A 26,139-nucleotide genomic window follows, 5' to 3' on the forward strand; every position below is an offset into this window, starting at 1 on the left:
AGCTGAATTACCAAACATATTGCTGAAGAAAAAGCAGCACTAGCAGAGACTGAGTTCTGGTGTAGGAGCCAGCAAGTGTACTGTTGTTATTGATTGCTTTATACTAAAGGCAGGAGGAGGGTGTAAGTAAATGTGCTGTGTAAAAATCCACCTGCATATGTCTCTTACCAAATCTAGCTGTTACTCAGCCCGTTAGCCAATGTATACAAAAAGCTCGGTCTGCCAAATTATGCGTTTACTTTATTTTCAGATGCAGGTGTGGGCCGTCTAGCGGATATTCATTCAAGATTCTTTTGACACGACTACAATTACGAGGACCTGAATTAAGCGCAATTTGTTTTCTGTTGATGGACTGATTGAGAGGCTCCTACGACAAAACTAGCCTACCAAAGAAGATCTTTCTTTTATTCTGCGTACTACTCTCTTTCGAAAATGCATTTGCCTTTTTTTTTTTTTTTTTTTTTTTTTTTTTTTTTTTTTTTGGGCTTTCAAGTAGGGAAAAGAAGATATGGGAGCCAAAATAAGAAAATTCGTTTCTGTTATATATATATATAGAAAATGTTCAAGTTTTGCGACAAGTTTCAAAAGGTCAGTTAGATTATTTGACTTCGAAATTATCATCGTTTGCCTAGAACATCCACTGGGGTATTATGGCTCGATACAAGAAGTCGAATCCTGTAAAAGATGCATGCCAATCTTTGAAAGCAGAAAAAATGTATGGACAATAGCATATTGAAAAAAAAAAAGAAAAAAAAAACATATCTAAGCAAGGTCAATGTTTATGGGGGAAGTAGCTCCATATTTGGGGGGGTTTTGTGCGTTTATCCTTCTTTCTCCCGCAAGGTGAAAGCGCCGGGAAGCTTGATTACATTATTATTATTAATGGCATTAGATAGACTCTATTAACATTTTTGAAGAATTAACGTTGGATACAGAAAAGCCGCAATGCAGCTAGATAGCTAAGAGGAACAAATGCGCGGTGAAGCCCTAAAATCAAACGCATTAACCATCAATAATATGTACGCCAGCCATATGCAGAGATGAGACAAAGTTTCAAAGAAATAAAACCAAGAGTGCAGAACACATGCGACGAGCCATTTGAGGATGGGAAAAGCCAATGGTTCCAATTTAATAGGCCAATAATCAAGTCAGGGTTTATGCAAGTCTTAGCAAAGAATTGGATTGCGATCGATTAACCATCTTTGGTCAGGACGTGGCCGGCAGTAAGAAGCTGAACCCTGAATTTTCACGAATAAGTGAGGGTGGTTCAATGTCTAAAACATCAATCTGATCCATTGACTTGGAGAGGTCATCAACAGAGAATGGAATGCTGCAGCAGGAGCAACAGAAAACACAGGACCGGACCAAAATGATTTAAGAATCTTGGACGAAAAATACCAAATCAGTGCACATAAAGGAAGAAATAAAGAAAATAATCTCATGATCAACCTTGAATCATCATCCAGCAGGAAAGAACTGCTTACAGCATTATTGGAGTCTTCCGTCATTAACACCCTCATGTTGGATATAACCTATCAATGCAAACATTAAGATACAACTTGAGCCTGGTTCGAACGAGTGATTCGTACTTTTCTTTTTAATGCACTTTTTCTCATACCATGCTATCGTGAAAGAGCAAATCAATTAGTATTTTGATATCTAGTCGGATGTTAATAACAATCTCAGAGGAGCTAGGTCAGCCATTAAAACTATGCAATCATCCCAGTTTCAAGTAAAGCTCGATATCTGAGAGAGTACTAACAGATCAATAGAGTAGCGCTAAACATTGAATTGGTAAATCAGTCAGGAGGACTTACATCTGGGGAAAGACTATGCGTGCCATATTTGTCATCCCAGTACATTGTGCTGATCCTGTAGAGCTGTTGAATGCTAAGCACCTGTAAATCATATCAACATGTAATCAGCAAGATCTCAAACGTTCTATCACAAAAGCCTAAACATAGTCTTTCATGTGCACTACTTACAGGGCATAGATCATGACTTATTTCATCGAGCGTCTTCTTGGGCTTTTGATGTATAACCTGATGCAAAAAAATCAAAGACATCATCATAACTTTCAAGTGGTGAAATGTGCGGAATTTCAATCTCACCTCACTTGCCCCCGCTTCCCCCCCACCCCCCAGCTTCCCCAAAAATACAGAATCAATGATTAAGACCTCAAACATTTTCCGAATACAGAATATGTTCACTGATTCCAATCAAAGGTGCATGCTTGAATGAAAGGATCAAATTGTCCAACGGACACTGTAACTGCCTTTTCTTCAATTAACATGATAACGAGCAGAAAGTTTTCCAGCAAGAAGAAGATGGTGGTGTACCAGAAACCCAATCGCTTGTCTTATATGCTTAAGCTCGTCCCAGGATGAACCAGCATACTGCAACAAAATTTCTTCTTTAGCAAGGAAATCAATACAAGAAAGTGTATATCAGGAAAGCAAGATTAACCTCATCAGTAGCATTATAGCACCAGTGCTCCAGCTCAGCCAACCCAGCCTTCACATATTCTCCATTACTAAACGAGCAACATTCTCGTCTCAGCAAGAGGCTATAACAATGAAAAATAGACACGGGAAGAACTGAAATAAGTTGATAAACTAGACTCCATAATATAGCAAACAGTTGGGAAACAAGCAAATGCCAAAAGACAACATACCTGTTGAAGAGTTGCACATTGATGAAAGAAAAAATTTGCGTGAAAATCTTGCGCACCAGAAAGGGAGGCACCTAAAAGTAAACACAGCTCTCCATCACCAAAAATACAATAAATAGAACAAGGATTGTCAATCATAAGCGCAAGTTTTTGGCAATTCCATCATACCATCCTTGAACTACAAGATCAGACTAAGTAGCTATCCATCATTAAATAAGACATTGCCGACATTCTGTAGCGAGATGTGTACTTAGCATGATTTTAAACACAATAATCAGACAAGTTACCACAAAATATCTAGTATCAACAAGGTTGGTTATTGCCCTATACGTAGTACAATGGTTAACATTATATGTTTCCCTAAATCTTGAAGATATGAAGATATAGGTTATATAAATACAGAGACACTTCATAGCCATGACAGTTGACTACTAGGAAGTGATATTTCAACTGTCTTATAAGCCAGGAAAACCAATGAGGTCAATGTTTTGGGGGAGTATGTAATCAGGGTATTCGGCCCATGGTACCAATTTGGACTGTCAAGGTTCGGGATCCATTCAGATAATCTTAGCTGCAAGACTTGAATTTGTTGAATTGAAAACAAAATTAACAACTTAAATTACTTAGCAGAAGAACAAGCAATAAATTTTATAGTAAAATAGCAGGATAATTAAAAGATTCAGCGTAACTTTTTGATGTGAAAAGAAGTGATCAAGGGTACAAGTACCGGGAATAAACCCAAACCATTGTTTTGAAAGGATCAAAAACAGTCCCAATGGTCCTATTACAGTTCAAAACTTTATTTATTCTAACTTCTCTGTTCAGTGGATGCAATGACCTAACTGGGAAAGAATACACAACAACCTTTAGAGACTATTTCCCCAGAAAATGTTGGCCACCAACACCAATTTTTGTTCCCCTAAAACAGAGATTAAAGAATGGGGAGGTCACCCTGACAGATCTAATCGAGTATAACCATGAAACTCTTGAATGGAAACAGATGATAAGGTATATGAATTGATTACAAGGAAATCTAAGATGATTGAATGTATTCAAAAACAGAAGCAATGACAGAACCCCAGAGGTACTATGTTTATTCTAATCAAAACTGTAGTAACAGAAAGTTTTATGCTGTAACCAGGGCTGGGTATTTAAACCCAAATAAAAATAAAAAAAGAACACAACATCAACTGAATAGTATAATAAAATCATGCCAACCTGAAGCTGAACAAGAAATAAGATAAAAGAAAGCACACCAAACAAAGATGCAGCAAATGCTATTCTCACGTGATTAGCTTTTAAGATACTTAAAAAGTTTCCTAGGCTCTTCACAATGCCTTGCCAATGAGCAATTAAAATCTCCTGAGCAGCAGCATTAGCAAGCATGCGTGCTGTGCCCTTAAGCAAGGTTGCTCTGGATAGTCTTGGTGCCTGGATGATTAAACTTGCATTAGTCATGCAATTTCAAATCAGATCAAATACTTTGTGCAAATATGTTATGATTTCTGAATATAGGCTAGCACCTGAATGCACAACCCAAGCACTGGAGAAATCTCTTTCTTTAAATTATCACGGATCATTCCATAAATTTTCTCCACATAAGCTGTAAGTTGCTGTTTAAAAAGCAACGCAGGGTATTTTGCTTCAACCTGGCGTAGAATATCCACTCTACGAGCCAAATCACCATCAATCAGAGAAAGGTTGACATCTTGAGGAGTTCCCCGGAAACTCTGCAGAAGGTTGTATTGTAAAACATGTATATGTTTTATGGAGTGAAATCTAGAAGTAGATCTGATATTTTACCTGTGTCATTCTCCCAAACAGAGTTGCTGATGGTGATCGCCGGTGTTGAGTAGTCACCCCGGTAGTGCCACCAGCTTTCAGTGTGCGTTGCAACAGCAGCAACAATGTTGAAGCATTGGATAGCCAATAGGCTAAGACATCATTATTGTCCTGAGTCTTCTGCTAGAAAGAAAATTCAATTATTAATACCAGTCCTCAATTGCAGGTAAACAGTGAGTTTTCTTCTTATCACCTCAATAGCATGGCCGATGGTCTGGATTATTTTGTCAAAAATACTTGTCCTCTCAGCTTCAAATGAATGCCACTGTCTCAGGCATTTGTATATGATGCAGGCAGCAACTGGTCTACCCTTAGAGAAGCCTAGATGCTGCGCAACACAGCGAAGGAGCAAGTCCTGATACTCCTGTTGCTTCTCATTAAGCGATTTCTGAGGTCTTCCCTCTGCCTCTGAAGAATCCCTTGCATTCATTGAAGCACTATGTAGGTCCTATAAATTTGTAACAGTGAATATATGAATATAACCCTAACATATACAGAAATATTAGAATTAAACTATAAACTCTTAAAGTTGAACTTACGACATTGGTTTTTGTACTTTCAGTCCTCTGTCAGTTTTAAAAAATAACAACGAAACCGAAGGTGTTAGTAACTGATAATACATTGTAATCACAGACAAACAGTTCAATTTTCGAAATTTACCTGCATAATTGACCTTGAGCGGCTGGATAGCAACTTATTACTTTGTGCCATTGCAAGGGCCTGCTGGCGAAGAACTTTGTTTTCTGATTCCAAGTTGGAAAGTTTCTCTTCAAGCCTATTTTCACAAGGACAATACTTCCATCAACTGTACCTAGCATAATATCCATTTTGCAGTACAAGGACAGTACTAACATGAAAGCACAAAAGGTATAGATAAGGATAACAAAGTAATTCAAGATTGTTGCTTGTCTCTTATACAAGAATAAGATATTCAGCTGAAAACTGTTTAAAAAAAAAAAGTAATAATAATAATAATAATAATAATATTGCATGCACTGCTAAAGAGAATATACCAAAATCATGTACTTCCCAAATGAAAATTGTCAATGTCAAAATGCTAAACAGCATTTTATAAGCAGCCCAGCAACACAGACCTATTGATTATGCTATGAAGGCAATTTATCATTTGGTTTACTTGTGTTAACAAGGATCTTACAAATTGAGATCAAAACTAGAAATCCTCAATTTTGCAATCCAGCTGAAGCATTATGAGAGAATCAGACACTTTCTTTCCTGTTAAGGAGAATTAGAAATAGTAAAAGTTCTGATCATATTTCTTTAGTCCTAATTTCTCAATCCTGTTTACCAGAGAGAAAACTACAGCAAGCATAAGCAAGCAAAAGCTATTTTAACTGATGTTAGTGAAAACTCATCTTCCCTGTTTTTCGGTTCTAGTAGTAAGCATTTCACAATTGAAAATAGCCTAGGAACTCTCACATACCTGGACGAACATGAACATTATTTATTGCATGGCAAGAACCCTCACGAGCATGGGATCTACTTAAAAGGATAATGAAGAGCAAGACAGTGGGCAAGAAATAAATTGGCAAAAGATGGTATGGCTAACACAAACATAGTCACACATGCACATATTGGCATTATATGTAGAGGAAGAGAGAGAGAGAGAGAGAGCCCTCTGCCAAAAGGCAAAAAAAATTCGGTATCACAAAATTCTCTAGAAGAACTGATATTTACATAAGTTCATATGCATAAGTACAACGTCCCGCAATAAAGAACTCTGAGAAATAACTGAATATTTGACATAACTTATGGATAGCAGTCAAGGATTCATAAATCAAGTTAAAAATAGCCTTAATAACCATATCAGCCCAAGGAAAAGGCTGGATTGCCTCAACAAAAACTGATAAGATTTAGAGACTTGAAATGGTTTAAGAAACTTTCGAAGATATCAACATAGTTGTCTTAGATTATTTGTCCATCTATCAGGTGCAGCAGGCTCGTATCCTTAAACAGAAATTGTAAGAGAACAGTTTTTGCAGCTTGAAGGCAATCCAGACTAGGCATAATTAAGATTTTCGGTAGAGATTCTGCAACAAACAACTTGACCAAGTAACTGCTTTCTTCATCCTTATCCTGTATTGAGACAGGATTTTGCTTACACCACTTGTCAGCATAACACCACTCGAGCAAACTCAACATCCGCTACTAGCTAGATTTACATCTAATACATAAATGTTTAAAATTTCTCACTTTTTTCTCATGAAGAGCTGTAGTCATTCCGTATATGAAGGGTTAGAATGCATTTTCCACGATAAATGAAAGAGTAGCAAATGATGTCCCCACAAAGGTGATATCCAACATCTTCCCAAACTCTTAATATATGCATAACGTACTTATAATTCCAAGATTTTCTATACCAGCTCTCTCCTAGCATAGACATTTAGGGTCCAAATTGGGGGATGAGCAACAAATGTGTAGAATTGGAACATAGACGCATAGGATTGAGCAGATGAAATCTGAGGACAACAAGAGGAGAGAGAAGAAATCAGAATCGTACAGAAAATGAAGAGGAGGAAGATGAAAACCTGAATAAAGGGAATCAGCTGGTGCTGCTTATGCGGCCCTTCCACTGGTACTGATGTGAGAGGGGGAATAACATCTTTCTTCCTTGCAGATTGATTATAGTGAGAAAAAGTTCTAGATAACGGGAAGAAAAAGACCTTGGACCTTTTCAAATGCTTGACAAAGCTCTAGGATTTTTAGGCAAGACATAGGATGAACCCCAAAAGTTTGTATTGCAACTAAAGATCACGCTTCTAAATCTATCGGTATTTTAAAGATTTAAGCACCAACTGGAGAATGAAGGCCAGTTCATGCTATAACAGTAGGTGAATCATTCCTGAAATCATGGTTCCATTTGCAACACAAAGGAACCACTAAAAGAAGGAGAATCATTTTTAACTCATCAGTAAAGATGCTAAAGATATATTTAGCTGGTTATACATGCAGGGTTCTTCTTTTACAGGTTTCCTATCTACCAAAATGATGAGCTTCCCAGGATAATCAGGCCTAACAACATGATCAAATATTTAATCACTAACCCAGTGGAGCAAATTTCATCATAAAATCTAAAAAAAAATTGGACAAAAAATTAACAGTGCCACCCCAACAACACAGAACTCTGCATCAACTAGAAACATCTCATAGACTTTAAAAGTAGATAATCCACCTTAATGGGAAACAATCTGTACATGATTGAACCAGTTTTCAGGAGTATCTAACTTTTCAATCTTGGTTTGTATAGTACAAAAGATGTTAATCAATTTTGGGTTGAAGTACCTACTTAAATGCCAAAATGGCCAGATCAAGAGAGTGTCAGACTAACATCTAGCTAGCACGATTATAGATACAACAGTTTGAAAGAGCAAGTTTCCTCAGAAGAAGTCATCGAATGCCCCCTCCCGATCATTTTCCCAGTTTTCGGATCCTGCACAATGCAACCATGAAGAGAAAAAGGTGTATATAATACAGTCACTTTGAGAGGGTCTCACTTAAAGAAAAGTGAACACATTTTGGGAACAAAATGATCAGTATTTAAGGTGAAAAAGAAGTGGGAAAGACCAAAAGTGGAAGGATTGGGTCTCAGAGAAAGACCCCTACTAGCAAAAGACTGGTGGATCAAAATTTACACGAGGTATCAAAAGAGTTCAAGAGCAGACTGGAGACTCCCATAAATCTAGACTAACCTGACATCTCAGCCGCTGAAAGATCCTGAACTACGAGCTGAAAAGCACCAGGATTCAATGAAGAAAAGTTTGCTGGAGTTGAAGCAGGAGCTGGAAAGGTGAAATCAGAATCAGTAGATGTAGTGTCGGAAGAAGTGGACGTAGCATCACCCTGACTTTCTCTACCAAAAAATCGTGAAGATGAACTGAAGTTGGATGAGGACAAAGTCATTTTCAGCTCCAAAAATTGGTCCGACATGCTGTATATCATCCTGAGGCACACTAGATCATATCTAGTATTAGTCAGATGGCACAAGGGATCCTTACTCTTTTCTTCAGTTAGTAAGATATATCTCCTGCAACCAATTGGCAAAATCGAAAAGCCCGAGATAGGTTCAAAATGGTGAAGGCGCACCTACTCCTCCTCAAATAACTTTTATCTTCTTTTTAGTTTTAAATTTTCAGTTGAGCATAATTTTAGGAAGCCAAAAATTATGCTCTCCCTGTACATTGCTTACAAAACATTTGATACAAGATTTGTGCTCATTAATTGACAACCAAAAAGCAACTATTTATTTTCTTTTAGAAGATTAAGAAAGAAAAGAGGCATTTTAGCAGACAAATCATGTGGGAACCAACTGAGGAGTACTGATGGGGATAGATAAAACAAAAGAAGAGTCATTTAGATGGTAGTACCAGAGCATGGAAATTTTGAGAATGAACCTTAAAAATGGGACATATACATCAGCTAGTCATATCCACAGGGCCATATAATCCAGGATAAAGCACATAGATATCAGATTTCAGTTCTTTCTCGCTCAATCAGTCCGCTAAAAATAATCAATCATCTCTAGACTTTAAGTCCACTCAATCATTTCTTGCTACACTTTTTACCCTGATATCTCTTCTATATTGACTTGCTGAAGTAATTATAATTTAACCTTATGAACTCTTTAAGGAACATTATTTCGTTAAAGATGATACCTTCTTGCAAGTTTGTGCAATCATCTATCACTTAAGAAGGGGGTTAACATTGCTCCAAATAAGGCTTTTCTGCCTACACCACCAAGTTGCTGGTCAGGATCATGGAACTATCGCTCGAGAAATAAGAAAGCCAATACTTGTTTGTTTCAAGGATAATAGTTTTTTCTTAGGTCAGGAAGCAGCCAGACCCAGATTTAACCTGAGATTGATGGTGGCACAACCATTAGAACAGTGGGAGAGACAAGGTTACAGCTGGCAGCGCAGTGCATCTGCTTCAGTAAAGAGGCAACAAGGGGTGCTAAATCGGCCACCTTGCAAGTGATAAATCCATATGTACTACTGTTGTTCAAATGAATTCAAGTAGTTTTATCTTATCAGAATTATCTGTCATAAGTCAAGCCATTCCCAAAGAACACATCTAATAAATGTCCCACAGTAGACTACAAAAACATCCATCTTAAGATAGATTGTTTCGAGATGCAGTGGAACAACACAAACTTTTAGATGTCATTCAAGTAAAGTAGTTAACTGCATTGATCTTGAATGGGGACCATGCAACTCCACGCTATACTGATACATCTAACAGAAGTTTAGTAATTGAAAGCCATTGTGTTAACAATTTGGGCATCCTACTTAAAAATGTATATACATTTGAGTCATGCATATCTGTCCAATCCACCATATCTCAAGATAAGATCCCTTACGTTGCTACTTACAAAAAATGATATGCCTAGCATTATGCAGGCGTAGTGGTTTTCTGTGTTATACTCAAGATATGTGAGCAAAACACCCCAACAAGTGCTGTAATCGGGACCTAATTTTTAACTTAGGTTTTTTCCGGCCTTCAAAAGCAAATTTCCAGTAAGGAGTCCCCACAAAAATATAGGGGAGATGAAACAACTTGAATTTAAACAGACTCATTGATGACCATGAGCTTAAGGCTACTTATGGAAGAAAATATTTTCAGCTATATGTCAGATAAGGGTAATATCTGTATATTGAAAGAGAAAGGAAATCAATGCAAAACCATTTTTTAGTTGATGCTACCTGTTCAAAGATTCCTGAAGTTGATGAACTCTTTTATTGGTTTCTTCTAATTTCTGACGCTTGTCTTCACTTGACTGCAAAGCTTCCGCACATCTCCTTTCAGAATCATCGGCTCTTTGGGTTTCAGATTGTAGCAAAGTCTAAATTGTTTAAAACCACACGATTGTGAAATGTAATTGAAGGTTAAGTCCAGGGAAAATGCTGAAGAGCATGGAGACATTCTAATATCCTAGGTCACAAGCACTACCTTCAAATTTTCAACTTCTGCAGTTAAAGCATCAATCTTTTTAGTATCTTCAACAGGAACAGGTGTTTCTCTAACAATTGAAGAGGCTTCTTCAATTGCCTTCTGAGCAGCCTCACGTTCCTTGATGAGCAATGCATTAGATTCATCCACTTTGCTTTGCATATCTTGCAACGATTGCTGTAACTTTGCTATTTCCTGGCCTTTTGCCTCTTCCAAGTCAGTCTGCAAAGATAATGGTCAATAAAATACAAAGTCAAGCTACAGTTGCATTGCTTAGAGCTGAAATATTTCCAGAAATGACAACACTCAACCCAACAAAAAAAATGTTGAGAATTAAAAAAACATATGAACTAAAATGGTGCCTTTAAACAACAAGATAATCAGTAATACAACAAAAGGTTCAAATCACTTACAAGGGCCCCCTACATGAAAATGCAATCCAGAGAATACAGAAAAATTACAATTGTTGTGCACGCGTGTCTATGAGTACAGTGAAAAAAAAAAGGGATGATTTATCGCAAAACTTTTTTTAGTGGGAGTGGAGAAATCTCCTGAAAAGAGAAACAATTGCTCTAAATAAGAAAAGCATTACCCTTAAACGTTTCTCCAACTGCAATCGCCAGGTAAGGTCTTCCACCTGTTTTTCAAGCTTATCCTTTGCTTGTTGCAGAGCCCCTGTTTCTCTTGCAGCCTAAGATACGAAACATGCTTAATGTTAGAGATCTGCAAGTCAAAAGTTTTTTCAAAGGAAAACTAGATTAATATAGGTTTAGCTTTAATATTAGTATGTAGAGGCTAACAAGAAGTGCAGGCAACTTAAAATAAATTACTTAAGGCTTCTACAGGGATATTCCAGGAGAAATGCATCAGTTATCAAGCCCATACTCCCATTTGAAATGATAGGAAAAGAAGCATTCCTCTAAGTGCAAGTATGAATTTGTAAAATAAATGGCCAATCACAATAACACAGCATATATATGACTTTATTCCACCTGAGAATGTGACAAAGTATTCGAAGATAAACAAATGTGATATACTTGGTAATATAAGCATGCATCAGCAAATTATTAGTATCAAGCAGCAGTAATTGTGGAAACTTGCTTCCCAAACATAAACTAGTCATTACATTGTTCTTTTCACAATAGCACAATGACATACCATCTTCAATTTTCGGAGTTCTCTTCTAGCCGCCCTTCCCCTCCATCTGCATTGTGTTATAATGGCTGCTCTTATAAGTTTCTTATAGTATGAGAAGGCTCTATGACCACGCCAATTGGCCTGCAAACATCTTTACCTGTTAATAGCAAAATGGACATACTATACAAAGCAACAAAAATCAGAAGCAAATTGATAACCTGCAAAAGAGTTGCTGCCGTGGTTTGCCTTCTATATCTGAATTCCTTTCGTGCAGCCATTGATCTCATTCCTGTCTGCAGTACAACTCCTGCCAGCTTTATGTTTGTGTACTTCCTCCGGGCCAGATGACAACGCAAGTTTGCCTGGATTTTAAGTGAAGCTGCCTCCTTTTTAATACCATCATATACTTTACAAGCAAGCCTTCCTGCAAGTACATAAGCAACCAAAAAACTTATAAAAGAAAAGAAAAGACTAGCTCTATATACTCTCTAAGAAAAGCAGACATGAGATCTTAAGCCAAAGACTATAATGAACCAGATTGCATGGGCTATGAAACAAGAATAAAACAGCTTGAGATTTTAAAGAAAGCCCATTAAAAAGTAGAATACTTAGCAAGCTAAAGATTTCAAGAGTAAATATGTTTCCAGTTGAAGAAACCTCGACAAACAGATTGTATACAAACTGCAGCCTCCTGCAAAGCAAGAAAATGCTTCCGAGCAATATGAGTTCTAGTCTTCCTTTGGATTGTCTTAGCTGCATTGTTCAGCTTTTGAGCTCTTCGTGCATCTAGTTCAGCCATTTGACCAGCTCTTAAGAAAACCTTCGTTTTTCCTATCTGTGAAGTCCAACCATGAGTACCTCTTGGAAAAAATTAATAGAACCCCATCACTGTAAAGGAGCATAAGATATAGATACCCAAATCCACATTTTAGGGCTCAAGACAGTGCGTACAGAGCAGAGAAGACACCATGTACAAGATAGAATTATACACACATCAAGCATGTTATAAAGGACTCAGTTCACAATAAACAGAGACTGGAGAAAGCAGAATAACATTGATATGATCTAGTGATTCATCCATGAGTGTGCTTAAGAAGTGTTGGAGAGTGCAGTGGTAGATGATTCATGAAAATGCCATTCAGAATATCTGTTTTATGACTTCATCTGATTGCAACAATATCTGTCTAGAAGAGTTTCTATCAAAAATACTAAAATTACACTGAACAGCTGCAGCCCCACCTTAAATTTTATATAAAGGAAAGGTGATTCAAAATAAACACTTTCATTACAGATTGGCATGATGAGGAAGCCGCACTCAATACTTGCTACTAATGAAAATTTAAAAGTTCTCATTTTTTAACGGGGACTATTGGCTTAAGTGAGCCTGCTATCATTAGATGCAAGAAGGCAAAAGAAGAAACACTTAAAAAAATATTTCTGGTCATAAGATATAATCCAAAAAAGCTAAAGAGTCTTTTATATCTCAGTTAAAGCTTAATTCAAAATTACAAGCATTAAAGGGCACAGCGATTGATTGACTTTAACTTGCTCTATTTAAATGTCAAAATATAAGAACTAGTGCTTTGTAAGGGCAGCGGAAATTCTCATCACCTGATATCCTGCCAGATTCAACTTCTCCAAAATCTTTTTGCAGGCAATCCTTTCATCAGTACTGCTTATTGTTCAAATGAGAAAATAAGATCAGAAAATTGGAAGAGTTTGCCAAGAATTAAGCTATTGTTAAAAACAACTAAGATTTTTTTGCTAAAATTAGGAAAAATAAGCATTACTTACTTCCCTTCCAAGAACTCTGGTGCTAGAAGACCAAACCGAAGTAGAAATTCATAGAATGTCTTACGTGTAGGGTATCCAGCACAACTGATTCTGATTGCCTCTAGAACACCCTGCAGTGAAAAACATCATCATTCAATTCAAATGGCATAATCAATGTTTTGCAGCATTATTATTTACTATACTCACACCACAACGCAGTTGCTGCATGATGTTGGCATTTTCAAAAACAGCTGGTTTCAGAAGATTGTTAGGTTTAACACATCTAATGTAGTGAGGTTCAGTAGAGTTCAATGTTTCCATCAGCTGTTGAAGTTGTAACTGCACCCATTTTACAGGAAGATCAGGTTTTCTTGTACCCAAAACACCAAACTATTAACACTAAATTGCCACTGTCAGGTATACTCCAGTGACAAAACACTGAACAGCTCTGTAAGCAAGTTAGCAAAATGTACCTTAAAACGAGAACCAATGGATGAGAACTTGGAAGATTTGTTCGAAGATTTAGTAGTTTCTTCAGGAAGTGGGGGAAAAAGCCCAGCTACGAAAGAGCATTTGGAAGCAACCAACAGATCTTGATGTTCAGGGACAACATAGTCTTTGTTCTTATCCAAAAATTGCTCAGATTGATACTGGACCTGAAGCAAAACAAAAAGTAGGAAATACATGATGGACTACAAACTCAAGCAGAAGAACTCCATTAAATTCATTAATAATCATGTTGTTCCAATCACCTCGCCAGCATAATGAGCAATTGTGAAATCCGTACGTGACAACTTTGGTTTGATGAAGCGTTTGTGGGATTTGAATGTCTGATAAAGCTTTTGAGAAAACGTTTCATGAGTTGACTTGGGAAACATACTGGAAAGAGAATGCATGTCAGTTCCAAGTTTGTGAATATATTGTATATGGTCAACTTTGTGACAGGAGTGCCCAAAATTCCACACAACACTTAGAAAGATGTGTGAAGACAATACACAAATACATACCAGGCTTCATCAAGGAGAGCAACAATACCTCCTGGTTTCTGCCAAACAGAAAGGGAAAAAAAATAAAAAGATGTCATTATTTCTTGAGCAGGTATGATTACTAACCCTGTAAGTTGAACAAATGAGCTATGATGTTATTAAGGCTCAAACTAACTTAGGTTGATTGAAACTATAATAACAGCTATACAATTGATCACAACTCAATTAGTAAAAATTGGAAATTCAAATATTTCCAGGTTCACGATATGTTACCATCACCATCACAACTAAAGCGACCTATCTATTAAGCATACAAAGGTTGAAGTTGTTATAGTAGTATTGTAGTCTACATATTCAAATGACCTTTACAATAATCCTCCTGCTTGAAGCTAATAAGGAAAAGTCAAACTGATTTCATCAAAGCCTATGAGTAGATAATGCACAGAAGTATATAGTACCAGACAATAAATTTGAATTAGAAAAGCAAAAGTATCAGCTAAAAAACTATTTTTACCTAGTTCACCTAGTCTCTTTGGTAATCTTCCCAAACCTGTTCACCTAATATTCCCTCTTTTACGTATATAACAGATTCCAGAAGAACTCAACATATAGTCTCTCAAATTTATAAGCACTTAATATCCTCCAGATAAAGTTTATTGCATAATAACCGGTTCTGTAATTAATTATCAACAGCACACTGTATCTTATACCAAAATATTTATAACAGAAAAGAAGACAACTCAGCATAAGACTAAGTTGCAGACCTTTTCAATAAGATCCAAGACATCTTGGTTATCAACAAATTCGATGTAACTCCAATCAATTTCTTCTTTTGTGTATTCTTCTTGCTCCATCTTAAACACGTGCTGGCAGAAAACACAATACTCACATTACTGTTATAAAAGTGGTGCTACTGCAAAAGTTTCACCTCTGATACCTGGTTAAAATGTTGTTGCAGCTTTTCATTTGTGAAATTAATACAGAACTGTTCAAAACTGCACATATTAAAGGACCTCTAAGTATGCAAATAAATGAGAAGAAAAACAAAATCACCTGAGTATTTGTATAAAAACCTTCAATTATGACACACTACCTACCTATTAAGTTTAAAGCTTTCAAAACCATAGATGTCAAGAACTCCAATAAGGGATTTTGAATTAGGATCTTGTCCAATAGAGACATTAATCTTGTCCACCAACCTGTAAAAGGTTTAGATATTCATAAGTGTGTCAGCGTAAAACTATAATATTGAACAATAGACTTAAGTGTTAGCAAAATCAGTAATTCTAAGTACCAATCAAACAAACGGGAATATGTTGTCTTTGCTAAACCATCCCTACTAACTGTTGCACCATCTGGATCAAGACTTCTTTTGATAACTTCTTCAGGGGTTACCATCACACGCTTCAATAGTGCATCTTCCAGTGCAACAGGATCACACCTATTGAAATTTTTCTAGTCATTGACAAGGAAAAATTAGGCAAAGTGATTAGATCAAGGCACTGATCTTACATAAGTAGCTCTGCTGTTGTTTGCAGATGGAACTTAGACTTTTCATCCTTGAGGATCGATGAATCAATTTCTTTACCCTTCGCAAATTCAATATTACCAAGATGGAGAATAGCAGCCACAACTCTGAAAATTGCATCCTTAAAAAGAAAAGAAGATGAATTACTTGCAGGTTTGGTGTAGAAATTCTAAAAAAGCATACCTTCCACATAATTGATGTTAAGACTAAACCTGCTCTTTTTGGCTAATGCCAACGATATCCATGGCTCTCCTTGTTGCAAGATAATCATGAGCATCATTAATGCCAACTAGTTCATAGCAATTTGATTGATTAAGATAGTGAAATGTTTTGGGATGCCCCAACTTATATTTCTCAATTTCCTGTAAAGATTCAGAACAGTCAAGCAGTTACTCATTGCTATAAAACACAAGTGTGAAGGTATAACATATAAGCAAACTACCTCCTGTGGTGCTGCACAAAGGAGGTAGAAACAGTGATAGTTGCGTTCTGGATCTGAAACTTGGCAAACACGAGATCTCTCAAGAAGATATGTTCTAATTGCAGCTCCTGATATTCTTCCATTCTTGTTAAATTGTATCTCAACAAATTTACCAAAACGGCTGCACCACAAAAAATTGGCAGTGTATTAAATGTCCCAAGTAATTTTCAAACACAACTACAAGAAATATTTTCTTTGGAAGACTGAAATTTGCATCTCACCTGGAATTGTTGTTCCTAACAGTTTTTGCATTACCAAAAGCTTCAAGGACTGGGTTTGACTGCAATTTTTATCACAAGTCAGCTTCAGATATGTAAACGTTTTAAAAGTAAAGGTAAACAATACATCTGAACTCATTCAGTTTGATAATGAGGAAAATCAATCCACAAAATAGAGGATGATGGATAGGCTGTCCTATTATTCTATTCTCCGAAGTTTAAACAAAGTCTCTATAAAGTACAAGGCAGCTTAAAATCCTAATCTTCCTAAATGGTGCTTGCCTTGTGTTGTGAGCTATTCTTCCAGAAACAATAGGGAACAGTTCCTCATAGTATTGGACAACTTTAGTTTTGCATAGTGAAAGCACCAGCTTACTATAGCTAAGCTTAAGGAGCCCTTTACATTTTACATATCTACACAAAAAATATGAACAGAGAACTAGTGGAACTGAAAGCTCCATTTTCCCTGTGGACCTCCAATGTGCAATTTCAGCTCTACCTTGTAAACCCTTTACACATTTCCTCCTTTTACTTCTTTACCTTTCACATTTCAAAACTATCCCTAGCATCAACACCATATGCCCATCCATGCCTTGTACATTGATGTTGTTTCAGCAATATACAATTTTGATCAACCAAAGAATTAAGCATAGCAATTGCTTATATAAAGAATGTAAAAGCCAGATATGCGGGCTAAACAGTAAGACGAGTTCCAGATATGTTCTTATATTTTAATCTCAAAATCTATCATGTTGAAACAACTCTTATATCAAAGGATTAGCAGGGCACAAAAAAATTAGAACAATTGATATTACGAGCATGGAAAGAAGTCACATTATTTATCTCACCTCTAAAACCTGTTGTTCCACAGTCCTTCCTTCAGTGCCTTTACGTCCACCCAGAAAGGCAAGATATCGCATAAGCATTTTGGTTGTTTCAGTCTTACCAGCACCACTTTCGCCACTGACCAGAATAGAATTACTCTTTCCTTCATTAATCATTGCCCTGGTTAAATTCAAACATTTCAGTCTATAGTTTACATCATGATTTGGAAGAATTATGTAGCAAAACAATACTCAAAAGATCACCTATAGGCAACATCTGCAATTGCAAAAACATGAGGGCTTAATTCCCCAAATGGAGCTCCCTTATATTGTTCCATCATGCTGGAATCATATATATGAGGTAGTCTTTGGAATGGATTAATGGCGATAAGAATACTTCCAGTGTAAGTCTGCCATAATGTCAGAGTAGGATATAATATTATGACAGAGCCCCCCATAGCTGCAGTAATTCATTACTTTCTCTCACCAGGATGGCCATAGGTTAAGTAAAAAATATCAATGAGAAAAAGTCATCTTACATAGATTTCATTGAGTTGATATCTTGCAGCTAAGTTCTGCAGTACTCCAGGCTCATGCAAATATGATAATTTCGTCATATCATCCACTCCACCAGCAGGAGCTTCTTCATCTTTGGGATAGATCTTTGACAATTTCTCAACGACCTGGTTGGATTAGACAAATATGCATGAGTGGATAATAAAGTTCCAAATTACAGATTTCCCAAAAACATCTTAACAGCTTAAATTACAGTGAAATGCCAAAAGTTGAATTCTGCAAGTTTCAAATTAGCAAAAACACTGCTTAGGTTGTAGAAGAAGCAACAAGAACCCTAAATTTTTTTCAAAAGAAATATTCCATCAAGCATGTAAAATGCCCTTTGATTTCTCGTAAGCAGCCCAAAAGAAAAGATGGAGATCAAAGAAAGCCTGTCTCTTTAATCATTCCTTTTATTTTTGTGAAAAACTGGAGATATTCAGGAAAGGAAAAAAGACAAAGGAAGGAGGACGTTCATAAGGTAATAAAAAGAAAAAAGGAAATTAGCACATGTTATTGATGAAAAATAACATTCATCCAGATGAAGCACTTTACTACAAATACTTATTCACAGAGAATCAATGTAATCAACCATTCAAACAATTTTGTGTGGAAAAATTAAAAAAGAGAACTTATTTTCTAGAATAAGCCGTTTTGCACAGTTAACGAATCTTGGATACTCTTCATTGCCAATTCAGGGAATTCCTGATTAGACTTTGAATGCTACTCTACATCTGATTAGGTTTAGTAGTTGCATGTAAACAATGGATTGCCTCCTATATGCCTGGAAGCAACTGCTCTTGAAAAGATCATTTTGAAGACCACAGACTCAATTGAGTTTATATTCACTACTGCAGAAGAGCTTGGCCTACCGTCCTCCCATCAGACAACTGGATCTCAACTTCATTTCCATTTATCTTAGTTACTTGTCCATCTATCCAAGCAACAGATGGGTCTTCAACCCAAACATGACTCCCAACAATGATATTTACTGGAGTACCCTGCACGTGAAAGTCAGCTTTCTTGTCATAACCTGAGATCTTGAATAAGGATGAGCTATGCAATTGAAGTAATGGAAGCGCCTAGAACTTATTAAATAGTAAATAATTGGGGGAAGAATTCAATATGCATTTCCAGAAAAGTTGTCGACAACCCGAATACTTAATAATTTGAGTCTAGAATGTACAGGTTTTCTTTTAGAATGTGAGATTGTAAAAAAAATTTCACTGTTAATTTGGTTATAAATCCTCCTCCGTAGTTGAGTTCATCATCAAAGTAAGATACCTGGCTCATGAAGTTGAATAAGCTATAAAAGAACACTGCTATCCCCTGAGCTAAGGTGGTAGCACTACAATGTAACACTTGCTCTAAATCCACCAACAGTACTTCAGCAGAATGTTTACACAAAACTACTCTTGATTGACCGTCCAAAGCATAGGTTTTAACAAGCCAAACCATATGACCTATCCGGGTTAAACCCCCTCAGTCAAGTTGGTAATCTGCTGTAAATTAGACACCAACAACACTTGGTACTACATTTTAATAAAATATCATCCCATACCAGTTATTCAGAGAACAGCCCCAAATTCACTCCTAAGGAACTATGACAAATTACGTAGACACATAAAAGCATGTCCATACGATAAACTCAAAGATTAAGCTGAAACCAGCGAGAGACAACATTGGAATACTGTAAACAATCTTCGGATCCTTTCTCAAGATTAAAACGTTACAATAATCAGCATGAGCACAATATAGCATTAATAATTTGGAAAAGTTTAATACCATTTACGAATTTAGGAGGAAAAAAGTCAGTCCTTCACCGTCCAAACATATCCCTACGACTCTCAATCTTGAGAGAACAAACTCACGAATCCGCAAATGGTTTCGCACAAGTTGACTAATCGGAGAAGACGTCGGAATCTTGAAGAATCAGCGGAGATTGAAGGAGCGGTACGATCGGCAAATAATAAAGAGGTGATTTTTTTTCTTTTTGCGGGTTTTTCCTTTTGGTTCTTTTTGGGGGCTTGAGGACAAATCTGGTGGAATGACCGTTGATTGATGATGGATAATCTTGGTTGTCTGATCTCCTTCTGGGTATGGAACCAAGTTCCCAGACAGATACGTCGTGTAGAGCTGACATTATTTTGAGAAGCCTACGCGATCGGAGTGCAGGTTGAATTCTTCGCCGATTGATCTCAGGGTCTTGTGGTTCTCTTTCACTCTTGTGTGCGTCCGCTGGAGTTTTTGGCGGGACGGTAGCGTATGTATAGAGTTTTTTGCCAAAATAACACTCTTACTACAAAATATTCCCAATGTGATTCACTTTCAAATTTTATTACCATAATGATATTATTGTTCTCATCTAATTATCCTGATTGTCATGTAGAATAACAAGAAAGGAAAGTTCTAATCCAATTTATAGTTTCTAACATTAACTAAAATTTTAATTTTTTTTATTATAGAGGCACAAGAAGATTGCATAACTTTTATAATTTCCTTATAATTATCTAAAATAAAATTTACCATTATTAACCTTACTATTATTGGTCTCCGAATTTTTTTAAATGTATCAAACCTATTGCATATATATTTTTTCAAAAAATAATTTTAAAAATACAAAAATTGCAACGAAAATTGTAATCAATTACAAAAATTTCAAGATTATCATATTTGTTTATGTTATCCTTTCTACTCTTTGAAAAGACGAAAATAATCTTCATCTACCTTAACATTATTGACTTGCGAAACATATTTTTTAGATGCTGTTAATATAAAGATTGGCTTCTTAGATTATGTTTGACAAGGGAAAGATAACGAAAGAAAAAAATGTGGGAAGCTTTATAGAGAAAATTGAAGAAAATATTAGATGAGAAAGAGAAATAGAGGACGTTTTTATCTCTATCCTGACACATATACAGCCTAAGTGGCAAAAAATGATCACAAAGGTAATAAGTTTTAAAATTAAGTGGCAAAAAAGGATCACAAAGGTAATAAATTTTAAAATTAAGTTACTTTGAGTATATATTCTAGAAGAAAAGTTATTTTGGCAATAAACTTCGTATGTATATGTGTGTGTGTACATATATATATATATATATATATATCTTGACTTGACCTTGTTTTGTTTATTTAAGTATCACTGTCGTCAAACTTTCTCTTTCTTTTTTTAAAATTTTATTTTAATAAAACGACGTTGTTTTAAAAAAAAAACTATAACTTATCGAAAATGTGAAACATATTAACGTTTTCAATAAAGGGAAAAATTCCTTCCAAAAAAATGAAGGAAAAAAGTTGTATTCCATAAGTGCTTTTTCAGATAATAGTTCAATATTTTTCTGTAAAAAGGTTAAAAAAATAGTTGTCCGATATTCAACTGCTCATCTTCGTCATATACAATTGTAAGTGAGAAGTGGTACATGTTATGTTTTCATAACAAACAATATTGTACTACGTTATTGTTATGAAAAACATAATTAATATCCCTATGGCCTTGAAATTTTACCTTAGAACCTGCCAATCTTGAAATTTCAAGAAAGGATTAAATGTCAGCAACAAAAGCCCTGAAATTTTACCTTAAGACTTGTCAATTTTGAAATTTTGAGAAAGGATTAAATGAGGTAATTAATATCCAAAGGCATAATTTCATAAACCTCCCTTGAGGTTTCTAACAATTTTGCTGAGTTCCCTTAAGATCAGCAAAATTATAGATACCTCTCTTGATTTGATAGTTTTAGCAACCAAATCTTAAAATAACATTGAGTTGGTCAAATTTTTAATGAATGCCGTAAATGCCCCTGCTTAATGAATTTTGATTTAATTGCTTATGCAATTGTAAGATTATATCTAGCACAATTATAAAGAACATGTGCCAATTTTTCTTTATGTCCATATCTATTGTTTGATAATTAACTATAATAATAAATTTGTTACTATGATAAAATACTTTTGATGGTGTTTTACTATGGATTTATACTTATAAAATAGAGAAGAAAATGTTGAAATAATTCTTTTCAAATTTGTGAAATTTTTGAGTAGTGGAATTACCATAATTTAGTAATAATTTTAGGTAATTTCTTTTTTATTTCTTGTTAATTTTGATACAAAAAAAAAATAAAGATCAGCAAATACGTTGGATCGCATTTAAAGTTAACTCATTAGCTGGACAATTGGTTTTGATAGAAGTTAAAAGCAATAGTAGTAGTTCCATGATTTTGTTGGCATAAAAAAATGAATAAAGAAGAGGAATAACAAAAAAATAATAATTTTAAAACTCATTCTTAGTATATGCATACAAATAAGGGAATTTCATTAAAATATTTAAAGGTAGTGTTGTCATTTTAAATGACAATTGAGGTATGTACAATTTTTAAAAGTTCAAGGGAACTCAGTGAATTTGTCAAAAACCTCAAGGGAGGAATCTGAAATTATCCCATATCTATATATTAAGGGAAATGAGGGAGTTTGATTTGATGTAAATATTTTATTGTCACTTTATGTACTTTCATATTTATCTTCATATAAAGTAGTTTTAATTGCATTAACATCCCAAATGCATGTTGTCAACATAATTATCTATAAGCATTTTTAATTGACCATTTAAACATATATTTCAATATAAACTACCCTTAAGTAGTAATTGGCAACATAACACAAACCAATTTAAAAGATTAAAGTTTGCATTAACAATAAAAAAAGGTTTATTTAAAATTTATCGATCATAAATATTATGCATTTCTTTATCTATCACTAATAGGAATATATGTGTTTACACGCGTAATTGATAGGTACAAGTGAAATTGTTTCTTGCAATGCAAACAGGTATTGTAGTTAGAATACAAAAAGAAATTGTGGAGGCTTTGAAACAAATAATTACACAATCCTTTTATATGTACTGTTTATTTAACTAGCTGGTCTTAGGTGAGTTGCCCATCAGGTGCAACATAAGATGCAAATTTAGTTGCAAGTCAGGAGTTCAAAACTTTGCAACTATAATAAAATTCAACGAGTGTAAAGGTAGGAGTCACTCCCTCTAGCACTTTGACCTAATTGAGTCCTCTTATAGATAGATTAGTGTAGGATTAGCCCCATTGACCATGTTAGATCCTCTACTAAATAAGTTTGAGTAGGAGTAATTAGGCCTGCAAACGAGCCGACTCGAGTTGAGTTTTGGGTTAATCGAACCGAGTCTTGACTAAATTTTACCAAGTTCGAACTCGAGTTCGAGCTCGACGAGCCGGCAATTTAAAGCTCAAGCTCGAAAAAAAATAAAAAATAATTATTTTATTTAAATAAAATAAAATAATATTTTTTCTTAATAAATAATAAAATATTAAGGATACATATGTAATTTTACTATTAAAATAAGAAAATAAAAAATATATATACTTAAAATAAAAAATATTTATATATACTTAAAATAAAAAATATTATATATATATATATATTTTTTTATATACTCGAACTCGCGAGCTAACGAGTTTAATATTTTGAACTCGAGTTCGAGTTCAATTTCAATTCGAGCTTGACTCGCGAGCGACTCGATTCATTTGCAACCCTAGGAGTAATGTAAGAGTTAACTATTTGGGGGAAAAAAAAACTAGGGATGGTTAATTGTACAAAGTACCCTTGAACCGTTGCCAGAACATCACTTTACATTGCACGCTTATCGGATTATGACAATTGAGAGCCCTCTCGAGTCTTGTGTTTGTTAAGATGTGTGACAGCAGTAAAATGAGCAGTTATCTGAGTTTCAGGTGGTACTAATTTGCTCTCTCAGAGATTAAGATTAACCTTTTTGGCCTCAATGCCTTCTTTTAGGTAATAATAGCCATTCTAACCCTTACCTACAAAAGCAAACGTAATTTCTATGTTTTAAGAGCAAATTATTTGAATGGCCATCAAACTTTTGGAATCGTCGAATTTTGACCATTGAATTATTAAAAGTTTGGTTTTGACTATTAAATTATCTAAAGTTTAGATTTCAAACCATTTTGTTATATTTCATCGTTAAACACGAGTCATGACAGATTTGAATGCTCACATAATTCACGAGACAAAAAGAAAAGAGCATAATTTAGTGGTCAAAACTCGATTAAATCTGAAGGAATAGCTTGAAATATAAACTTTAAATAGTTCAGTGATCAAAATTCGATGATTCTAAAAGTCCAACAGCCATCCGGATAACTTGCTCATATTTTAAACCATCTCTGGTGTTCTATAAAGAAAGCTTTGTTCTATACGTATTCCTAGTGCATGCCGATAGGGTTCCAAAATTGCCATCAATCATTGGTGTGCACACAATTTAACAAAAAAGTTATTTTTTCACCAAATATGTAATAGGGTTTGATTAATGGGTACACTCGCTAATGGAGACATTAACTATTAATTTTTTAGAAAAATAAGATCAAATTTAAAAAGTGTCAACTTACAAGGGGACGATAAATGTCAGTTTGTACATTCACACGATAAAATGAATATAATTTGAGTATATTGATGAATACCTACTTATTAGAAAAACCCTATATGACACAATACTCACTATTATTAATTTTAACACCTCATCCACTTTTTTATCTCATAGCTCTATATCTATGATATTAGTAAACGGTACAAAGGATGAGCACCCCAAAAAAAGAGTGTGAGCCTGACATAATATTCTAATATTGTCCTTTTCTCCTAATTCACCTATATTTAAAAATTCAAACTTTTACATACAAGGAATAACTAGTCCTTCTTTTTATCATGTTGTTCCATAATAGAATAATCCTACTAAGGAATAAATGAGGGCTTATATACCAGGTAAATGGAGTCAAGGAGGACGAGACTTTGAAAATCACTTTATATCATGTTCAAACGTAAAACACTTTCCCCCTGAGCATTTAATAAAAATGTAGAATTGCTTCACACACATACACACACATATATATAGACACAAACACATATAAATCCACATGTCCTACTTTTGATTTGAAATGCTATTGCAACACATTTAAAAATATTTCCCTTGCATTTCTGTTGGGGAAAATTATTTCCTTGATTTATAGCTAGTTTGGGAGTTTAGGAAAGAAAAGAAAAGAACAAAAACCTTAAGTTAGGAAAAAAAGAAAAGATTATAATATCATTTCATGTTATTTGGGAATTTTGGAGAAGAAAAGAGATGAAATAACGTTCTTTGTTTGGAAGGGAGAGAACTGAAAAGACAAAATTCAATTTTACATAAAAACCCTTAAACCTTAAGATACCATGAGAATTTTATTAGGTTATATATTTATATTTTAATCTTTTAAGAGTAAAAATGACATATGGTATAATTCATTTAACTCACTCCACTTTCTAACGTTTTCCGCCGATTTTGGGCAGAAAGTTTTTCTGACGTAGAAGGGAGTTGACATCCTTCGGTTTCTATTCAATTATTTCCTATCCAGAGTCCCAAATGTGAGAAAGATTCAACTTTCCTTTGTAATCTTTTCTTTTCTCACCAAATCTGCTCTTCCAAACTAGCTATTAGTTGCAAGACATTTCACTCGTAATTAATAAATTATGAGTTCAATTTATAAATGGGGCAGGTGGAATCCTATGACCGTACTCTTTAGAAGTACTTAGCTTTTTTATTCCTTCTGTTTTAGTGTCTAGATGACGACTATGCCATGTGTCAGAAATCCAGAAAGTTTAGAAAGCCCTCAAATCTAACCCAAAAAAAAAAAAAAATAATAATAATAATTGCCAACTAAATCATGAGATTTGACAATGTTACCAAAACGTCCTTCATCCCAATGATTCTATAACAATTAGACCCCTAACATTAATGACTTTCATATGCCTAAAGCGTTTAGCATGTATTTTTCTCTAAGGTCCTGTACTAAACAAGAGCCTTTCAACTTCAACTAAACAACAAAAGCTCTTTCGCTCACAAACATCAAATCCCTAAAGAATTGCAAATTGTAAATTAAAACATATTTTATTTATTCTAAAATGAGTAAAGTCCAACAAATACTAAATCCAATTTAGACAATAGAAAATCCTCAACTCGGGCATTTCCTCATGAGGGGAAAAAACAGCCATCTTCCTTTTCCTTGCACCACCACCTTTTGATGATCTCTTTACTTCTGAATCCACGAGATTTGCATATAAAATATACATGCCATCTGGTATACATAA

General features: G+C 35.0%; 1 protein-coding gene across 7 annotated transcripts; it reads right to left on the bottom strand.

Moving 5' to 3' along the window:
• Positions 1-436: 436 nt before the first annotated feature.
• On the bottom strand, positions 437-20,221 carry LOC113743391 (myosin-11-like). 7 transcript variants are annotated; one of them, XM_072082699.1, is made up of 38 exons: positions 19,765-20,221; positions 18,852-18,980; positions 17,964-18,107; positions 17,689-17,834; positions 17,449-17,605; positions 16,604-16,662; positions 16,344-16,503; positions 16,114-16,263; positions 15,886-16,022; positions 15,668-15,814; positions 15,471-15,572; positions 15,311-15,368; positions 15,138-15,239; positions 14,395-14,432; positions 14,140-14,266; positions 13,861-14,043; positions 13,595-13,726; positions 13,409-13,518; positions 13,226-13,286; positions 12,272-12,449; positions 11,833-12,038; positions 11,636-11,755; positions 11,070-11,168; positions 10,478-10,699; positions 10,231-10,370; positions 5,174-5,288; positions 5,053-5,079; positions 4,707-4,961; positions 4,475-4,633; positions 4,195-4,401; positions 3,959-4,102; positions 2,675-2,745; positions 2,467-2,566; positions 2,340-2,396; positions 1,986-2,042; positions 1,818-1,898; positions 1,485-1,532; positions 437-1,330 (listed from the first exon to the last, which is right to left on the bottom strand). In XM_072082699.1, the coding sequence occupies exons 1-38, from the start codon at positions 19,765-19,767 to the stop codon at positions 1,313-1,315; spliced, it is 4,449 nt and encodes a 1,482-aa protein (XP_071938800.1). In that variant the 5' UTR covers positions 19,768-20,221; the 3' UTR covers positions 437-1,312. The 7 variants fall into 7 exon arrangements, with proteins under 7 accessions (XP_071938800.1, XP_071938795.1, XP_071938799.1 ...); XM_072082694.1 differs by having other exon boundaries at positions 1,450-1,532; XM_072082698.1 differs by lacking the exon at positions 13,595-13,726 and having other exon boundaries at positions 1,450-1,532.
• Positions 20,222-26,139: the final 5,918 nt, after the last annotated feature.

Source organism: Coffea arabica, chromosome 1c (assembly GCF_036785885.1).
Source record: "Coffea arabica cultivar ET-39 chromosome 1c, Coffea Arabica ET-39 HiFi, whole genome shotgun sequence".
Taxonomy (NCBI): Eukaryota; Viridiplantae; Streptophyta; class Magnoliopsida; order Gentianales; family Rubiaceae; genus Coffea; species Coffea arabica.